The 20367-nt window shown below is 41.9% G+C and overlaps 1 protein-coding gene across 1 annotated transcript; it reads right to left on the reverse strand.

The window, feature by feature from the left end:
* Positions 1 to 1266: 1266 nt before the first annotated feature.
* LOC119005723 (Wilms tumor protein 1-interacting protein) lies at positions 1267 to 20056 on the reverse strand. Its single transcript, XM_037073591.1, has 8 exons — positions 18116 to 20056; positions 12490 to 12591; positions 7393 to 7460; positions 6128 to 6190; positions 5487 to 5617; positions 4537 to 4588; positions 2345 to 2413; positions 1267 to 1631 (listed from the first exon to the last, which is right to left on the reverse strand). The coding sequence occupies exons 1-8, from the start codon at positions 19335 to 19337 to the stop codon at positions 1494 to 1496; spliced, it is 1845 nt and encodes a 614-aa protein (XP_036929486.1). The 5' UTR covers positions 19338 to 20056; the 3' UTR covers positions 1267 to 1493.
* Positions 20057 to 20367: the final 311 nt, after the last annotated feature.

The raw sequence follows: 20367 nt of genomic DNA on the forward strand, positions 1-20367 counted from the left end.
GATATAATATCCACCTGCCCCTTTGGACACAATGACTTTCAACTACTGAATTGGAAATGTTTAGTGAATTAACCATTCAATAATGCAATTAATGCACAAAGTAATGTATTAATGTTAATAAATATTAAGCAGATCTGCTTGTAAAGGTGCCTCTAAATCATTGAGAGCAATATATTTATCTAATGTAAAAATTCACGACTTAAAATACAAAGTTTGGTCTATTGAAATGCATTTATTAAATATTTTCTTTACAACAATCATACAACACATATATGTTTGTTCTTCGTCATAACTACAGATGGCTATAAATAAAGACCTTAAATGACAAGCAACATAAGTATGAAGTTAGTAAACTCAAGACATGAATAACATGGGCGGCAGAGTAGGCAAACTGTACTTCCCACTTGGAAATCAAATGAGTATCTCAGGGGTTTTGCACAAAGGTCAAAAACAAACAAATGTATATGAGTATAGGCCTACTATATATATATATATATATATATATATATATATATATATATATATATATATATATATATATATATATATATATATATATAATTTTTTATTTTTTAAATATACAATAGTTGCAAATGTAACAAAATACATAGATCTAGTGGCCTAATACTAATCTCACCATAGATGCATATAAAACTCACAAATCTATCTCTGCTTATAGCAGACTGCATGTGACTAATAATGGCTGCTCATCTTTTACAGAACAGAACAACTTGGGTCTCTGAATCATTCTTGCTTAGACCCGACAAAAGAGAAAAGCCATAGAAATGTGAGATAGTAAGCCGAAGCATACAAAGGCACAGCAACCTTGAGGATAATGGCATTGTTTTACATTTCTATGGAATGGTTGTGTTCAAAATGATTTGATATAATTTATTGCATACAGAAAATTGTGTTACCACTTTGAGAAGAAAATGAACAGTAGTAACTGGTTCAAAAATGGAAGAGGAAGGAATTGCTGATACGGTTTGCCTTTTTAATATCATGATGAACACAAATTTGTTGCATTTTTGGGATATTTCTCCTTTGTAAATGCATTTAGAAACCAATGTGGAGACACAACAGACATCCAGGAAATTCTGTAAAAAACCTCTAATCTCACGAGGGCCTTTAGTTAGACTTAGGGACACATTTTTGAACTGATATTTTCACAGCCAATGTCACTTATTTTTACATTTAAAATAAATCATGACAACACTTCAGTCATTCAGTATACAGCCAGTATAACGTAATGCTTCACTGCATTCAAAGTAGGCTTTTGGTGTATTATAAAACTTCATTATTGGATCAAAACATCCTGAGGGGTAATGGAAACCTCATTAACATTCATTTGAAAAACACATCAAACATGATTTGACACTTCGCATTAATCAATCCTCTACAACAAGAATTGTACATATGCACTCCTGCTGTCAGTCACTCCGAGGCAGTTCTTCCGTCTATCCACCAGGCGTCTCCCTCCACCTATGGCAATGTTAATAGGAGGCGGTGGTGGTGATGGGAGGGGAGCTGCCCGGCTCGATGTTCTTCAGGTGGCAGGAGTGGCAGAGAAGGTGGCCATTCAGAGGGTAGCAGCGGTGACCCTCCTCGTCGTTCAGCTCCATCTTACATTCCTGAGCAACAAAAAGGAGGGACAAAGATGAGAGACCTCCACTGAGAGATTACATGAGCTTGAACAGTGGGGTAGAGGATAATTGGTCTGATCTCTGCCCTGTATGAGCCTTATTTCCAATGACAGAAAGACTGGACTAAAAAAAAATAAAGCAGTTACAACAGGGGCATTTATACATTTGCAAAAATGATTGAAACTTCTCCTTTTCAGCAAATCTCAAATTAAAAGAAAAAATGGTATTCTCTGGTTGATAAAGGATGCCACATCTGCCTTATAGCTTCCAGTTTCGAGAAAGAAATCTGTTTACAAAGACAAGGTGCTGCACTTTGAAGTGCATGAGAAACCACCAGAAAGAAACATCCACTCAACAGTTGAGCACTATTTTAACTGGGAGCTGCTACTCAAAACCCACTGATTTTTATTTACATGAAGCTAAGGAACAGCACCTGTCAATCAAGAAAAAAAGAAAAAAGAAGAGGCACTTGAGTAAAATGATGAGATAAGGATGATGAGGTGTTGCATACCTGCTTTTCAAAGCAGTACATAATTACAGCCAAGACTGTAATTAAGATCAGGGATCTACTCATAATGATTTCTCTTAATGAGCCATTCAGAGCGTCGCTGGCTCAGAGCCACTGCAACATGAATATCTTCGTATGCACAGCTTTATTTTCAGTTTTGTAACCGTCTGAAATGTGACCTGTTTCAACCCACCTCGCAGTGATAGCATTCCACATGATAGTCTTTGTCCATGGATACAACTCGAATGGTTTCATCAGAGCCCTGGAAAGAAATTCACACAGACAAATGCAACTGAGGCCAATTTTGCCAGAAGACTCTCCACTGTCGTGTTCCGTTAAGCCTGACAAAAGCTTCAAAAGATCAATAAAAAAAGTGTGCGCAGCGTGATGTCAGCCAAGAGCAGAATTCTCTGTCCTTTACTCCAGTGCATCACAACCTTGGGGCTTAAGGGTTTGTCATTCATCTTTCATAAGCTACAGTATCAATGAAGTTCTATTATATTTTCAGATTTTACTATTCACTGTTTTACTACAAAAAAAAGACTCATACTCAAGATCCTCATAACACAATAGCCTTTACTGAAAGTAAAAGTGGCACACAGATGTAGTCACAAATGGCCAAAGGCCCGTCGTAAATCATTTTTTAAAATCTGTTCAAAGATGTTCCATCTCAGATTGTTTGTGCTCTTTGTCCCCCTTATTATTCACTTCCATAGAGACAGAAGCTGTTTCTTTTTCCGTCATCTCTCTCTGTTTACACTATCAGAGGGACTTCCCCTGAACCATCGTTACATAAATTACATAAATGCAGAAGACAAACTAAGCCCCCTACCCTAACACACACACACACACACACACACACACACACACACACACACACACACACACACACACACACACACACACTACCTCTCCTCTAAATACCGGCCTCACAGCTTACTCAAAGGGGAGGGCAGGGGACATTCCACCAAAGTCAACTCTAATTTTGGACATTTCTTTGCCTTTGTCAGCATGTCCTGTTCTCACTACAGTCCAGTCCGCTCTTACGTGACACCACATTGCATCAAAGCTCAGAGATATTTGGCCTCACTGTGTTTTGACCTGTGGTCTAGTAGGAAAAATGGCTATAGTGAACTATCTGCTACTTGCACTTGCACAAGTTTAAAGTTTGGATCTTGAGTGAGTCAACATGAGCAGATACTGATTTATAATCTGCTGAGCTCCTGGTGCTTGAAGGTCTACAGGTAAAGGTGAACAACTTGGTCCAAAAGATGGCCGGTTGTCTTCCAGAGTCAGGTTAAAACATACATGAATTAAAGATCATATTGTTATATGCATCCAGGTTCATTTATTACAGGGAAATTGAAAACATTGCACTGATCACCCTAACAAATAACATAATCCTCAGTCAACAGCAACCACTGTGTGCATCTTAAGTTCATACTAGTGCGTAACTCAATATCTAAGTTATCACAGTCACTTGTAAACCGAGAAGTAAGGCATTTGTGGCTGAGGTTTAAGGTTTAAGTCAGGCTACAGTCCTTAAGAGCCCCTCATTTCCCATCTCTCTCTTCCCTAATTTCCTACCATCCCTCTACTATTAGTTTACTAGTACAGGCATGTCATGTCACAAAAATACATGAAAAAGACTTTTAACTAACACATGCTGCTAGAACACGACACAAGAAGCTGCACTTCCTGGAGTGTAATCAAAGAAAACACACAACATATGGGTCAGCGATGTGGATAAAATTAGTGGTGCACTGATTAGATCCTGGTGGATATTACAGTCAGCCAATACTGGCCTATCACAGATATATCTGTATCGGCCTCTGTTGGCCAATGTGTACCAATAAGCCAGAATAAGACTGGGGTAGTTGTAATACATTTTCACTGAGGTAATTTCTGGAAGGTTATTGTTAAACTGTAAAATAGCCTGCCTCCATTAGATCTTTGTCACAAGTCACAAGTTTTATAACCACATCTGAGGGATCAGAGCAAAAAATGTTTGTATATGGGCAGATAAATATCGAAATCACAATGTTTTTACTAACTGATATCGTATTAGCATTGGCCACAGAAAACAAGTATCAATCAGTCCCTAATACTCATAAGCAGACCACTATCTATGTCCACTTAGGTATTCAAAATCCACTGGTCCACTGGGGGGGTTCCTCAAACCCCTATATTTAAAACAAATATAAATCTTTTCAAAGAATAAACATCTGAAACTGTGAAAGATTTGGGACATTTTTAACAGATTGATTTACACAATTGAACCAAAATACCTTGGATATGAGAACTTGTGCTCTCATATGTGTCAAAACATGATAAAATGAGAGATCATATGATAATATCTAATCATGACCCAGACTGTTCGCTTACCTCTGAGGGCAGGATAGGCTGTTTACATGCTGCACATTTAGGCGCCAGGACCCTGAAAGAGCAATATGCACAATGATTTGAGTTTCTGTACTGCATTCAAACAAGTAACTGAATGCACATTCCCCCATTCTGGAGACTATTGATGTCCTAGTTCATATTTGATACCCTTCTCAAAACCTTTAAACCTGCTGAGCCCCCCCTGCCCCCCAGATTCAAGATTCTGATTCGTCTACAAAGACGCCAGGTTTGCAGATGTGCTGGCTTTCTCCTCACACACGTGATCCCCCAAATCCAGACAGGAGATGGAAAAACAAAAAGCAAAATGAATTCATCATTTCCACACACATGGCAGGCACCTGGATGTCTGAGGGTATAACAAAGGACCTCTCAGTGTGGATGGGTATGACTGTGGGTAAAAGGCAAACAATTACTGTATACACAATAAGGTTTGTCTGATCTAATCAGTGGACAGAACATGTGGGAACTGCCAGACAGTGATCAGCCATGTGCCTGGCTGTGCTTTACATGTTGTCCCAGCAGGGAGAAGAAAGCCTGTGGCTGTTGAGGCACTACAGGGGCTTCTGTTGTACTTCCACACATGAAAACCATGTTTTTTTTTTCACTCAGATGTTAAAATGAATTTTATCCTGTTGGACCTTTTTGACCATGGCGCACACCAGTCTTCACACCTCTAAGTGAACAGCAAGCTTTTCTCCCTCTCCGTTCATCCCTGGCTACTACACTTGTCATGTGTCCACTACACGTGGCTCAGAGAGACTTGATCAACCCTTCTCAACTACGTCCTGCAATAACAAGGGAAAGTTAAGCAGCTGTGCCGTCACTTAAATTGCAATATGACACCTAGACATTTTTTTCCATCCCCATGCTAAATTAACTTAACACAGATAAATCTGGGTCCTGCCCTCGTGTTCCCTTGAGATGATGCTCACCTGTGGTAGTCTTTGAGACAGTAGATCTTATTTTCAGTGTCCACGGTGAAGGGCACTCCATCAAGGCTCTCATTACAGATGACACAGCGGAAACAGCCAGGGTGGTATGACTTCCCGAGGGCCTGCAGGATCTATAAAAACAGTAATGAGCAAGGAATAATGGGACATCAATACTCAATTTTATCCCGCTACTGATATTTACATTTCCTCAATATTTGTATCCAATAAAATTAAAATAGCCATTGTTCTTAAAAAATCTTTGCCTTTAGATAAGATGAATGTTTCATGATCCCCGTGGGGATATTGGGTCCTAACAGCTAAAAAGCTAAAAATAAGATAAAGCCAAGAATAAGTCCACCCAGAGTATTCAGGATAATATATAAGTAATATCTCATATCAATTGTGCGAGTGTGTGTCAGTTTGATTTTTACCCATGAGACTGTATGTGTGTGAGGGTGTGTATGTGTGAGAGAGTCGCACATGCACAGCCAAAGCTTCCTCCTGAGTCTTTAACCAGATGTGCCCACAAAAAGCTCATTTAGGGTGAAGTAACTCTGCATTTCTGCTGAGATCACCGGCTCGGACCCACACACACAACACACAAAAGTACACACAGCTGGAGAAAAGAAACAGACACTAACCATGTCCATGATCAGATGTCCACATGCATTGCACTTGTCTGCAGACTGCTGGAAACCGGAGTACTTCAACAGAGAGAGAAAAGACGACAATGAGGTCATTGGAATTTGGTTATTTAAAGGATGGTTGAAATTTCTGACTTTGTTTCAGACTGAGCAACTGCACAGTGTCTCTAAGGCATAATTTAAAGCAGGCAATAAGGTTTAGCATGTGTAGTTGTGCTAAACTCCCTCCTAAAAACTACTAAAAAGCACTGGATTCAGTTTCTGAGAAACTAGCTCGCTATATGCATGAACTGCATATTCAAACACAAACCTCATGGTGATATGTATCATAAGTGTCTTCCCTGTGGACTACTGGACACATTTTTAAAAACATCATCAAAGTCAATATGATTGTGGTTCCTGCATTAACTCATACATTATTTAAATCAGTCATCTCAGTCAGTTTTTTTAATGTGTTATTATGTATGAGCAGTGTCAGTCAAGAGAAGCCACACCAACAGGCTTGGCAGAGGAGCAGATGTAATTAACAGCACATACAGGGAGCGGAGCCGGAGCAAATTTAATTCTGTATGAATTCTGATTTTAATTGTCCAACTAAGAGGTTTTAGTGGAAAGGCAATTAGATGGGGTTTTACACAGACATTGCTCCTTGGGTAAACAAGCACCTGACTGCCAACGGTGTGACTAAAAGGATGATTTGGGGTAATCCACAGAAAGGGGTGGATATCTTCTGAAGACTAAACATGACGCAAATTTACATTTTCAAAGACTTTCAACCATGTTTAATGTGCATCCTATTATTTCCCTAGTGAAAGTACTCACTGTCATTCGGCACTGGTGTAAACAGCCTGACCACCCGACAAACATAGCAAAGCAGTTTCTCCAGTTACTGACCTCCTTCCAGTCTCACCCAAGGGGGGAAACTGATATGAATCAGCGGCATTGGGTGCTAAAACTGGGCCGCGAGGTCAAAGTCTCTAACCGATATTTTGTATATAAGATGAAGGCTGATGCATTATAGACTGTATTTAAGTGTGTACAGTACAACCGATGAACTGTGATTTGAGGAAAAGGTGACAACCCCTTGTTTATCATAAAAACAGAGAGTTTTGAAAACCTTTAGACAATGAACATATGGACTCAGTGCAGGTAAAAATGAGAACATTAATGTGTGTTATCTCGACCTAATGCATTTTTAAGGTTACAAGACCACATACCTCAGTTGCTATACACTAGAATTTGATCATGTATTGGATGCTCACCAGAAAGTCCTCTTCGCAGAAAACCTTCCCTCCAACGTAGTAAAACGCCTTCCCTCTGAGCCTTCGACCTGCAGACAGACAGACAAGTCCATTTGTATCATTTCATTGGAGCAATACACAGTAGGATCCTCACCTAGGACACTTAAAGACATGCTCTTAAAAAAAGAACTACTGAATGATAATAAGTTGATAAAAGCAGACAAGAAAAGGTGAGTCAATGATAGCATGTTGAAATGTTTTACTGGAAAATCTTGCAAAGTCATGAGCTCAGGCTCAGAAAATAGTTACAGCACTAATGCATAAAGACCGCGGTGATTAATTACACCCATTTGAAGGTAATGGACCCTCTTGCAATATTCATTATATCCTGCTGAATCCGAGGCAGATAAATCAAACAGCGGATCTGTGGTGGGCTGGTGTCTTAATATAATATCGCTGGGACACAGAGCAGGCTTCGGGAGGACAAGGAAGATCATCTGGATCAAACACATGTGAGAAATACACAGATTAAATCCAATTACCGGACAGGTGCAACAGATTAAACACTCGTCCGTATTTCATGGCAACCACAGGCCAAGACCAACGACCTGCTATTCTTCTTCTTTGTTCCCTTCTGGTGTCTTTCCACATGCTGTGTGCTTTAATAGTTCTACGGTCTGGATCTGGCGGGCACACACAAACACCAAAACACTTCACAAAGCTATTCCTGTCCAGGTCCCACAGGAAGAGGGAACATTCCTCACATTTTCTGAGGAGAAGGTGAAGGGGGGGACAGCAGGGCAGAGGAAGGGTTAACCTCAGTAAACAGGAGCCTTCTTTATCTCCCATGTTCCATCACATGCTCTGTTTGCCTGCTTATTATTTTCCAGAGAGTCTCATTACCTAGGTGCAGGACATGGACATTTTAAATACAGAGCTTTCTTGAAATTTATTTTTGCAGAATATAGACAAATCAACAGCTTATTAGTATTGAAAAACATCTCGATATTGGACATAACAGGGTTGGGTGATATGACCATTTATAACATGAAATCACATACTATATATCAATTTCATATATCTAAATTTCCTGTCTTTCCTCAAACAAGCCATCAGGACTTCAGTGAGGTTTTGACATTGCAACTATACAAGTCACCACCCTCAGCAATACCCCCAATAAAGCCATGGTTGCAACACAAACAGCAGCCTGTACGTTTGGACTGGAGGCTGCCCTTAAGACAGGCACTGAAACCTCTGGCACACCAAACTGACATCAAAGAGCTGGTTAAGGAAGCTCGGCTGTTGTGTCGCCTCGAGCTTGCCTGTGTGTTCGACAGCCATAAAACTGAACCTTCAGACAGAGGGTGAATTGGGGCACTGCGGTAATGGACAGTATGGGAAGAATAATGTGTTTTTTTAATAGGAAACCATGCAAACATTATTTAGTAGACACCTAAAATAAATGTATGAGCCAGAAAAAATGTATATCACTGGGAGCATTAGGCAATCAAGGACAATGTTGAAAATTGCTGATGATGGCTTTTGCATCCATGTAATGAAGCCCTCTGTTTTGTCTTTTATTTCATTTGCTGTATTGGCTAAAAGCAGACATGACATCCTGCTTATTTTATGCCTACACCCTTTAACAATCATATATTATCATATTTTACCCCTTTCAGGACATAGACCCACCCAGAGATCAGAGTAATCAAAATACAAAGGGAAGGATATAATTATTTTAGTCTAGTCTGGAAAAGAAGGGCTGAGCTAAAGAAGTTGACCCTATTATTCTCTGCTTCTCTCTTAAAATCAGTAGACTATTGATCAAAGGCTATACTTTCACTGTCTGGAAGGGTCAACGAGCTTAAACAGTGTTGTTCTTCACTGAGCCTGAATTACACGATGAATACAGCTTGAGAAAAAGAAGAGAGGAAGAAAAAGAAATAAATCAGAAATAAATTGAAGCCTCATGATTCGTCTCATTATACCAATGGCAAATGAAATTATCTGAACCAGTTATTCACAATTACATTATCCTACTTTAATAGAATAATAATAGTCATGCAGTAACCAAGGTCTCGCCAGGTTTACACAATAACCTAACTGGAGACCAGTCATTTCGATGGTGGCCAAGGTGTGGAACTGGTCTGGGCTAATTACTGACAGACAGTCTTGGAACTGTGTCCCTAAAGGAAGGAGGGAAGGGTGAAGAGGATGAAAATGAGATATGAGCATTCCTCTTCTTCACATTCCTTTCCTTTTTTTCCCAGCAAGTCAGAGAGGGAGGGCTCTGAGCTTTGCGGAAAGATAAGAGCTTAATTAAAGTCAGGAGTCAGGGCTGACTATTTGAAAAGCACAAGAAAGAACAGTGACTATTGCACTTTCATAAAAATGTAAAATACCTGAGGGATAGAACAAAACACAAGGCCATTTTCTAATTAAAACATTCACTGAATTCCCTTATGTAATCCTATTCAGAAAATAAGAATTCACAATGACCCTGCCACAACTTACTAATCAAGTCTTGGCCCTATTTGTTGCTGTGAGTATATTACTCAGGTGAGACATCTCAGCAAAAGAGCCAAATCTCTATTATACCAATTTCACATTCAATGTCTATCTACTCTAAGATTCAGTCTGCTGAAAATATATATGTTCACTGACGAAAAAGTAGTGCTAACTGATAAAATCTATTTTCATCCTCATGATGTGGGCCACGAAATCACACTAACTGGCAAATAAGAGGAAGCCCAAGCTAGCCGTCAGCTGACCACAGAATAATGGTGTTTGTTAGGTGGAGACTATGAGGTGTGATAGCACAGCGCACTGAAGAAGGCGAATGGAGCTAATGTGTGCACTTCAATACCGCTCAATATCGTATTGTTATCACACTACAAGATTTCTCTCTAGTCATCCCAATGCATTTTTTGGACTGAGAAAAGCACCTGGAACATTTGGTCAAAGTCTTGACAATCTACCCACCAGATGTTAACATACCAGTGGATTCAGAACCAATCAGATCCTTGTTTTTACTCTCCAAAGCCTGCCAACAGGCAGGGAAAAGAGAAGAGACTGGATATTATGAAAGCAGATTCTCAGACAGTTCCTTACAAACTCAAATTACAGCCTCACTGCTTCCCTATTAGAATTATAAAAAAAGAAGACTCTTAATGTGGTCAAGAGTAAGACACATATAAATGTGAAGTCATTTCTATCTGAGGTAAATGTTATATATAAATATACACAGAAAAATATAAATCAATAGCATCTAAAGATTTGTTTCTTAGACGCAGATTATGCAATTATCGAACTGTGTAAACAGGTTTCTCTGAAAAAAGCACACTGACAGACTTGAGCTTAATATCCAACTATAATTGGGTTGTACTGTTAACTGTTTGCAAACAGTCAATGTTTAGCCTGAACGGAAGCCCCCCTGCAGAGAAGTGCCGAATCCCAGACATGCAGGCTGTGCTCTAATCGTCATCAGGAATATTCTCCTACCTTTCCATCACCTTGGGGGAACTGGTGGAGTAAGGGCATGGCAGGAAATGTGTTGCATTTTTTATGTATTCTTTTTAATGTATCTAATTTATTCTATTTAAATACTTTGTGTTGGTATGAGCATACTTGAAAAGCAAGTACGTGTAATTTGTGACAAGACACTTTGGATGAATTTCTACCCATCTCTGATTGACAGTTATTACACTTTTTATCCCAAAAAATCTCAACAGTGACTAATCAACAAAACATTAATCATTAACACGCACATTTGACTGAATCACACCGTTTACTGTGTGGGTGTAAGAATACAGAGGCATGTGTATGTACAAGTGTGCCTTCTTGCCCTGGTTGTGTGTGGTAAGTTGTGTACTCCCCTGAAAGGTCTCCCTGTCCACTGTACTCCCATCTTGTTGCACACAGCTGACATAACAGCACCCAGTGTCCTCCTGGAGCCAGACCCACAGAGGGCCCCTGTGCCTACATTCCTCCCCAGCAGAGATGCTTTTCCCTGGGGCCACTCACAGCGAGTACAACCCTTATGCCCTCACGTGGAGCCAGCTATGAGAGGTATGTGGTGTGTAAACTCTTCTCCCCCTACTTTAGACATCGGCTTTACTCAGAGCCACATTGTGTCTCCTCCTTTTCATTTTACACACACACACGCACACACACACTCGCACACACACACACACACACACACAATGGACAATGGAGTGTAAAAATAAAACACAGGGATGTTAATCATACATTTGGGGGTGTAAGCAGAGAGGTCAAAGGTGCTGCAGAATAATGGGCATGAGCAGAGGTCATGGCAGTGCCATAAATACTCCACATACCCACCATCTGATAATTGGGACAAAGATTTGATTGGTTGGATCAGAGAGCCAGACAGTCCAGGCAGGAATCTACAGGTCACACAAACACTGGACAGAGCAGTCAGAGCACTGAACCTCAACTGATACCTGGCTGCTCCCTAATTGGTCGGGTTACCTGTCTTAACTGACAAAACCAAAAACCTGGCCAACACTGACACACAACACAGAGGTCACAGTGACAGGACAGATGAATAGATGAATATTGGACAGTTCACGTTTGCTACCTTTCCTAAAACTGCATCTGTCTCATGTAATTAAAACCAAAAGCCACAAATAAAGAACAGATATCGTCTTTGAAGACATTGTAAGAGTATTTCTAAACAAATAAGCCCTGGTCCGTCAAGCGAAATGAAGTACCTGCTGACTTTCAATCAATATTTGCACAAGATTTGGATACAGAGCATTAATCTATACAAAAAGCTATTTCATTTACTGATGGATGAACTAGGGCAGCAAAAAGTCTTGCTCTGTGTGGGCTGGAGGAGTGACGGGCACACCCAGAAACCAAACACCAGCAGCACAGGACAGTAATCCCCAAATAATTGTGTGTTTTTGCTAGGGCCAGTGAACGACTGAAGAGTAAGGTACCACTTATAAATCAAGAGGACAGGGTCTTTAGCAGTCCATTATTCAGGAGGTGGCTGAAGTTTACATGTGAATCAACCGAGGAGAGAAGGTGAAAGTGCTTGAATGGTAACAAAAGGACTCAGTGAAGGTGTGTTGTGCATGTGTTTATACTTACTGCAGGCGCTGCAGGTGAAGCAGCTGTCATGGTAGAGGCTACCCATAGCTTGGCAGGCCTGATTGGCTCCATACACAGCTTTGTTGCACTTAACGCAGACTCCTGGAACACAACAAAACAAAAGTCAGATGAAGACATTTTAATTACTTGTACAAAAAAAAATCAAGACACCGTTTATTGTATCAAGACAAAAGAATCAACCAGACTAAAACAATGGAGACAGAGAAAAAAAAATCACTCCACAAAAGTCAGGAAGCTGGTTAGCCGGCTGTATCAGTGAAAGCGGAAATATATCCTTATTTGCTTGTTTGACTTGGCTCAGAGACTGAGAGGTCTGTTAATAAAGTCTTTGATCAAATGTTCCTACCCTAACAGACATGGGAGTCATATTAATCCATCCACTCATCCAAGCCAGCTAGATTTTTGAAGAACATGCAGAAGAAATGAAAAATGTAAAAATAAAAACAAGAGACATAGAGATAAAAAGAAGATAAAAGCAAAAATGAACTCTCTTGTGTTGGATGAATAATACCAGTTCAGGCCTTTAAAAAGCAAATCACATGAGAGCATGTCAGGCAATATTACATAATCTCTCCTTTGACTTTGAACAGCTCATGGACAACACAGGGCTTCCATGTGATCAATAAAAAAAACACTTTTTATCTGCAGCTGCTTCGGATGCAACGCTGCTTTCCTGATCTGAGACCTGCCACAAAAATACTATCTTTGATCGCCCCACTTCCCCGCCATTACTTCATGTCTCCCTCTGAGTCTGCACCGCATGACGTGCCCTAATATGACAACTGACATGTGGAGTATGACAAGTAACAACCCCCATCACTGCTGGCCCTAATGAGCAGTCAGCTAGCAGCTAAATCAATCAGATATGGTGTGACATGATCATCAAATCAAGTTTTGACCTAAAGTAACACTAATAGAAGGGGCAATGACATCAATGGAAGATGAAAGCACAGGCCGAAGCTCCTCTTTTAGTGTGCATGAGGTTATTTGTATGTGGTTGTTTTATAGAAAAACTCCCTGGAGACAGAACTGGAGCTCAGCAGATGAGTTTGGCCCAGCCCAGCCCAGCCCAGCCCAGCCCAGCCCAGCCCAGGTCCTCCTCGTACATTCACAAAGAAACTTCTGTTTCCACTGTATCCAACACACATCACGCGGCTGCCCCCTTCCAGAACATACTTTTATAACCTTTTTCAAATGTTTCTCTTCATAGACTGTCAGTGATACAACATACAACTTGGCTACACATAATTAAGCTAAAGCCTCTCCTAATGCCACAACAGACGGCACATCATCAGAGGCCCAAACGGCTGGAAAGAAGATTTAGAGATAATAGAGGGATATTATTAGATGGCTGAAGGATGTTGCTATTACGTAAGGTTTTCGAGCTTACATGAAAACACAATGAACTAGTCATGCCTTCAAACCTACTGCAATTAAAAGAGTGAAGCCTTTTTAAATCAGATTCTCTGCTTTTCTTCAGTGAATGTTGACTACTAACAATTCATGTCACAGAACAATCAGTGAAGCAGGTACAGGATTCTGAGGAACACATACTATAAAGAACACACTCTCAGGACTTTTTTGAGATCTGACACAGAGCCAAGGACATTTTTCCCCTTTAAACTTTTTATAGCTCTGAATTGTATGCCCCATGAGAACAAAAATGCAATAAAAGTCTGCCTTTTTCTTTTCCTGTTCAGGACCTAAAAATTCCTTATTTTCATAGTAACCTCTTCGCCGGTTGGGCCACTACAAATCTGCTTTTGGCCAGAGTCCTATGTTCCAAAACAGTGTGATTATTCAGGGGACTGACTGCTTGCTTCAAGCGGGGGGAGGGGAAGCAAAACATGCAGCCAAAACTTTACCCCTCCTACCCGCCCTCACCTTTCCCAGCTGTCAAAACTCCCAGTAGATGGCTGCTCGCTGGCCAATATGCCACTGGCTGAAAACGAGACCCTCACTACACACAGAAGCAGTTAGTGAGTGTTATCACAACAACGGTTTCGCTTTGATTTTTTTTGCTCGCTTACTGGCAAGTTTTCACGCAATCTTTATGGTAAAACATGGCTTTAAACTACTAACACTTGGTTTAGGATGGTTTACAGTGTGCATTGCTACTATTGTAGCTGGAAGCTTAAAGTGGTTGTGAAAATAACACTTCACCAAGACACCCCATGCATTCAGATCTTAAGATGTAGACTTAGCACTGAAAGACAATTTTTCCAACTCAAAATCTGAGTCACCTACTGCATCATCTTCTAACTTTTACCACAGCAGACAGATGCCACACCCAGAAGAAGTGGCGATGTATATTAAATTCAGTTATATACCACAGGCCATATATTCATAGATAAACAGACACATCGATGTGAATGAAGGGAAATCACAATCACACACACACACACATAAACACACACACACACACAAACACAAATAAAAGTCAGCCCACAAAGCCTGCCAAAGTAGAAGCCAAGAATCCCTGGGAAGAGTTAAGACGAAGGTTTCCACTCAGCAGCCAGATGGGATAAATTAATCCTCCATCTTAACACAACACTAAACGTTCATCTGAATGCGTGTGTGTGTGTGTGTGTGTGAGAAAGTCAGAGGAAGCAGGGAGGCTAAACACTGGGATGTCCCACCACTTCTCCCCTCTTGGATAAAGCTGTCTATAAATCTCACATCCTCACAGGCTCTCATGGTCAAGGACAAAGATGCATCCACAAACTTTTCCCTAAATCGCTCCCATTTGTCTGCTCTTCCATTCAACTGCACCGCAGGCACCTCGAAACTTGTCTGGGACTCCCCTCCCCTTTGCATCCTAAGACCTCATTTCTAGAATTCCTTGCTCTCTTCCTTCAGACATTCCTCACTGTTCCCCTGGTGCAGCCGTTTGGCATTGGACTCATTTTCCCAGAACTTCCCAGAACTTTTCCCTGCAGTTGTGCCAATCAGAACTAGGTGTACGTTTGGAAATTTCGATGGATCCAGGCATAAATGGAAACAGCTCATTGGATAATTTCAACACAGCCGTGTCACTTAAATTCAGTCCTGTCAACTGTTGTGCTGACAGGACTGAATTTAAGTGACACGGCCGTCAGGTTTCATCCATCACCGATGGCTGAAAGTCATTAAATTCTAAGGACTGTGCCATCATAACATTGTGATTTAAAATGCCCCCCACCTGAGAAGGCAATAAAGTGGTGTGTCCCCTCAGAGTAGCTTTAAGGCAGGAATTGTTGGGATTTGTGAGAGAGAGAATATAAAGGAGTTTGCTGCTGCTCAGTGCACTGATGTTATGTTTCGATGTCCCGTTTATCATTTTCTTATGAAACCTCCTCATTTTGTATACTTTCCGCTGTTACTGTGTTTCTTTCAAACATCCGGTGCAGACACGAAGACCTTTTTAAATGTATGTCGGTGATGATAGGTGAGCTCAGTGGGTTGGAGTGAAAGTGGCAAACAGCAGTAATGAGTAGTAACTAACCACTAACCACACGGCAACTCTGAGGGGCCATGCTACCTCAATGGCAGACAGCAGCCACCTTTATATGCAACTGACTATTATTTTCACAATCTAATATTTAGTCTACAAAATGTCAAAAAAGTGCTCATCAACATCTCTCAGACCCAAAAGAACATCTTCATATTGCTTATTTTGTCCAACCAACAGTCCACAATACAAAGACATTTCATTTATCATCTTATAGAAAAGCAGATAATCCATACACTTAAGAAGCTGACACTAGCAAATGTTTGACAATTACAAAAAAAGGACTGTAACAATTATTATACATATGTACTAACGATTATTGAAACAGTGTATTTAGAATGCCATATACATTTTGAAGGTCAACTTTAATCAAACTTAAGTTTTCTAAAGAAAACTAGCCTACACAAATGTATTCTGGCATGAAAGCATGACTCAGAGGATGAGCCATGGCCTGGTGGGAAACTCCATCCAGGAACTGTGTGTGGGCCATGTGGGACTGTGTGTGTGAAAAAAAGACATATACTGTACAAATGCAAAACCTACACTTCTGCTGATTGCACACTGTGCTCTCCCACATGTCCGTTATCTAAACGTGTCTGTGCTATTTCTGAGCCGTGTCGTGACAGTGACGTAGGCCAGAACATCTTCCCTTACACACCAACATAAGCACATCAACGGGCTGAGGAAAGCTTTGAATTACAATTGTGGCATTCCAGCAGGAAATTCCTCCAGCGGAGAGGCAAGGGCGGGCCGTGTGTGTTTGTGATTGTATTTAAGAGGGTGCTCCGTGGCTTTAAACCAGATATCACCCATTTCACACTCGTCCGCTCACTAGTGGGACATCCCATTTTCATGAATGGCCTTGGCTGCAAACACCTGGCCACCACGTGATTACCAGCTCTCTCTGGCAAAAAAAAACCTCCCAGCATCACGCATACATCTCACCTATTTATTGCATCTGCTTCCAGGAAAGGATCCTGTCAGCTGACCTCACAGCAGAACATGTGTTTTTACAATGTTGCATTAATTTCCTGGTATTGCTCCTCCAAATAGAGCACCAGATGTATGATGAATAGAAAGCAGCACATTCTGCTGATGATGGACATTTTTCAAAAACCCTGCCTGCCTCTGTCTGTCAGCCACTGACCTTATGCATTGATTCAAATATTAGTCGCATCTGAGTTGATTTTTATAATGTCCTACATTGTATGTATTCTATATTCTCCTGTTAAGCACTTTGAATTGCATTTGTGTCTGAATGGTGCTATGTAAACAAGCATGCATTGCATTACAAGACTTAACCCCTTCTATTCATGCCTTGATAATAATGTAATACACTTCAAATACATCTAATTCCAAGAAATGCAAGGACAGATCAAGGCAGCTCAAAAAACAAGAAATGATCTCCAAGATAAAATATGCAACGGCCAAAACTAATAGCCACAGGTGTTGTCTTTCGTCACATCTTCCCTGTGCACACGTGTTCCTCAGCTGCACAAGCATGCGTGGCATGCTCACAAAAAGAGTCATGAGTAATGTGCAAGCACAGGTCTGTAACAATGACATCATTTGGAAACCAGTTAATACCACCGCCAGTCAAACAAATTCAACATGGGATGGAACATTAATACAATCACAGACTAACCATTCAATCTCTGTGGAGGCGATAAGAGGACAACATTCTTCTGTCTGGCCTTTGCCCCGTGTTTTATTGCTGAAGGGTTTGTTTCGGTGGCCAAGAGGGCAGACAATGAATCATTTAAAAGCAACATGGAACTAATTAGAAATTTATTCTGTCTGCATTCCGTATGAGAAAGAAAGAGGCCTCCCACAGCGTCAACCAACTAAATTCAGCTATTTTATCAGCAAAGAGACCATCACTGAAGAATGCCATCAAACAAAGACAAGACAATGGGGTGGCACTCCTGATTAAGCTACAGAAACAAACACACAAGGGAAACATAGACAGCATGACAAAGGGTGACTGTGTGTGCATGTGCAAATCAAAAACAAGTGGATTTATGTTCTGAACTGTGGGTGGGCGGTTCTGTCGTTCAATGGTGGCTTAACTGACTGAAGCCCCTTGTTGATGTTGGGTAGCTGAGACTGTCTTACCAAAGTAGTCAGCCTTCGGTTGGGCATCCATCTCTTTCTCCAGCCGCTTAGTGAGGGCCTCTAATTTTATTTCAGCTGCTGAAGGTTGTTCAGGAGCCTGCGTGAGGAGAGGCTGGCAGTGTGGTTGGCCATTCTTGGGGGAGCACAGGACGTCAGCTTCTGCACTGGTAGCCCGTGCAAGTATTTGGCTGTGGCCTTGAGCCTGGCTGCTGCTGCTTTTGGAGACACTGGCTGGGATCAAGGGGGAAGTTGTCATCTGGGCTTTGGTTTGAAGCGTCTCAGAGGTTGCAGGTAGAAGTGAGGAGGCAGACACTGGACCATTATGGTTGGTAGAGGATCTTGAAATTGGAGAAGGTGGCTGGTAATGGGCCGCAGTCTGTATGGGAGGCTGCTTCATGTGCCCGTCGGCTCCACCTGTGAAGGCACTCAGAGGCAGGGCAGGGATGAGGTCTGGCGTAGCTGAGCCAGCGGGCTCTCCCGCCCATCCCCTGGCTGGCCCGGCAGAGGAGGGTGGACTCTGGTTTACAACCGGGGTGACAGCCTGGTTGTGCTGGGGTGGGACACTGTTGGCAGTGGGAGGTGCAGACTGGTGCTGTAATGCCCTGCTGCTGCTCCCAGACCCAGACAAAGATGGGGAGCGCTGGCTCTCACTGGATGGGGCCCAGGCATCGGGCTGGATGACGGGGTGACGAGCATGTGTGGGCGCGCTGTGAGCCGCGCTTCCTGGGCTCGGGGGAGCAGGGGTGGTGTGCTGGTATGAATGTGGCTCTAAGCGCTCCTTATTATCGTAATTGTTTCCGTAGCCATATGCCCTGCCGCCTGGAGGTTCAGACTGAATGCCTGTGTGGTGTTTCTGTCCGTCAAACTGCGCGTACTGACTCCCCGCCGCGGTGCCCGGCACAGGGCCAGACAGTATCGGGGGCTTCGCTGCCGCCTCACCCGGCTGCCTGTAACTATTGATGGGCGGTCTGTCTTTGGTGTAAGCGCTGTTGTACCCACCATTCATTTTAATGGCCTGGTTGTTTCTCGCCATCTCCTCTTGGTGCTTCTGCATGTGTATTTTAGTCATTTTAGAGGCGAAAACTTTTCTTGTCTCTTCAAAGTCGGGGTTGTTTCCCGCATCCCTCCTGGTTCGAAACAAACCATCCCTGGATGCTTCATACATGTTTAAGTCCTCGATAAACTTGCTCGCCTCGAGTCCTAAATCCTCGTATTTATCCATTTCGAAGTAGCGTGTCTGCTTCGACAAACTAAAGTAAAGTTGTATCTTTTTCTTTAGGTTAAACTCTAACTAAATCACAAGTCAGTAAAAGAGTGGTAATTATTTCCAGAGTGAATGGTTAGCTTACAGTCCAGAGGCTCTTGACAGGAGACAGGGGTCCGGACCCAAGTCGAAACTTTTCTGTTATTCCAAACTTTCCAGCTCTTTTTATAGTCCGGGTTAAATCACAAAAAAAGTTGAAAACTCCGCGTCCTCCTCGGCGAAACTTCTCCTCCGTAAGTCAGTCCGTCCAGCTCAGCTCAGCTCAGCTCAGCTCTGATACGAACAAGCCGCCGTCTGTCTGGTTATAAATGTGAGCAGATCCCAGATCCGATAGCCCGGACGACCCCACTAACTGCCCCCCTCCTCCCGCTTAACAGTCCCAGCAGGGAACCTTCATTCAAAACTTCACCCCTCCGCTCCTCTGCCAGCACAGTTACACTTGAAGCAGCTAAAATAAGCTTATACGTCGTCAAAGTCGCGACGGTGACCAGATAAAGTGGTTCCCCCCCGTCACCGAGCAGACCGTGGGATAACCGTTGAGCACGCAGCCGTACGTGGCCACCGGTCGGTTCGACAGTCGGGACAGAAAACAGGGAACAGTTTGTTTTAAAGGTACAGTGCTCACTTTAAGACAAGTAAAAGTTGACCGCTAGCTTACACAACAAGCTATTCTATCCCAAAAATAGCGAACTGGGGGCAGATATTCGTCAGCATGTTCCGCTAAAAAGTGTCCCTGACATCCGGTGTCATTTTTCATGAAAGAGCTGGTTGACTCAGCCTCTCTTTGAGTCAGCATTTTCATTTAGCTCGGTGAAATTGAAGGGATGAAGTGGGTGTTTTGGGGTTGTTTTTTTGTTTTGTTTCGTTTTGTTTGTTTTTGCTTTTGTTTTTTTGTTTGTTTGTTTTTTGCTTTGGTGTAATATACTCAGGTGCTAACTTAAAGGGGAACCATGTGTTTTTAATTTGTCTGTATTGATGAGGTGATGCT

Source organism: Acanthopagrus latus, chromosome 17 (assembly GCF_904848185.1).
Source record: "Acanthopagrus latus isolate v.2019 chromosome 17, fAcaLat1.1, whole genome shotgun sequence".
Classification (NCBI taxonomy): domain Eukaryota; kingdom Metazoa; phylum Chordata; class Actinopteri; order Spariformes; family Sparidae; genus Acanthopagrus; species Acanthopagrus latus.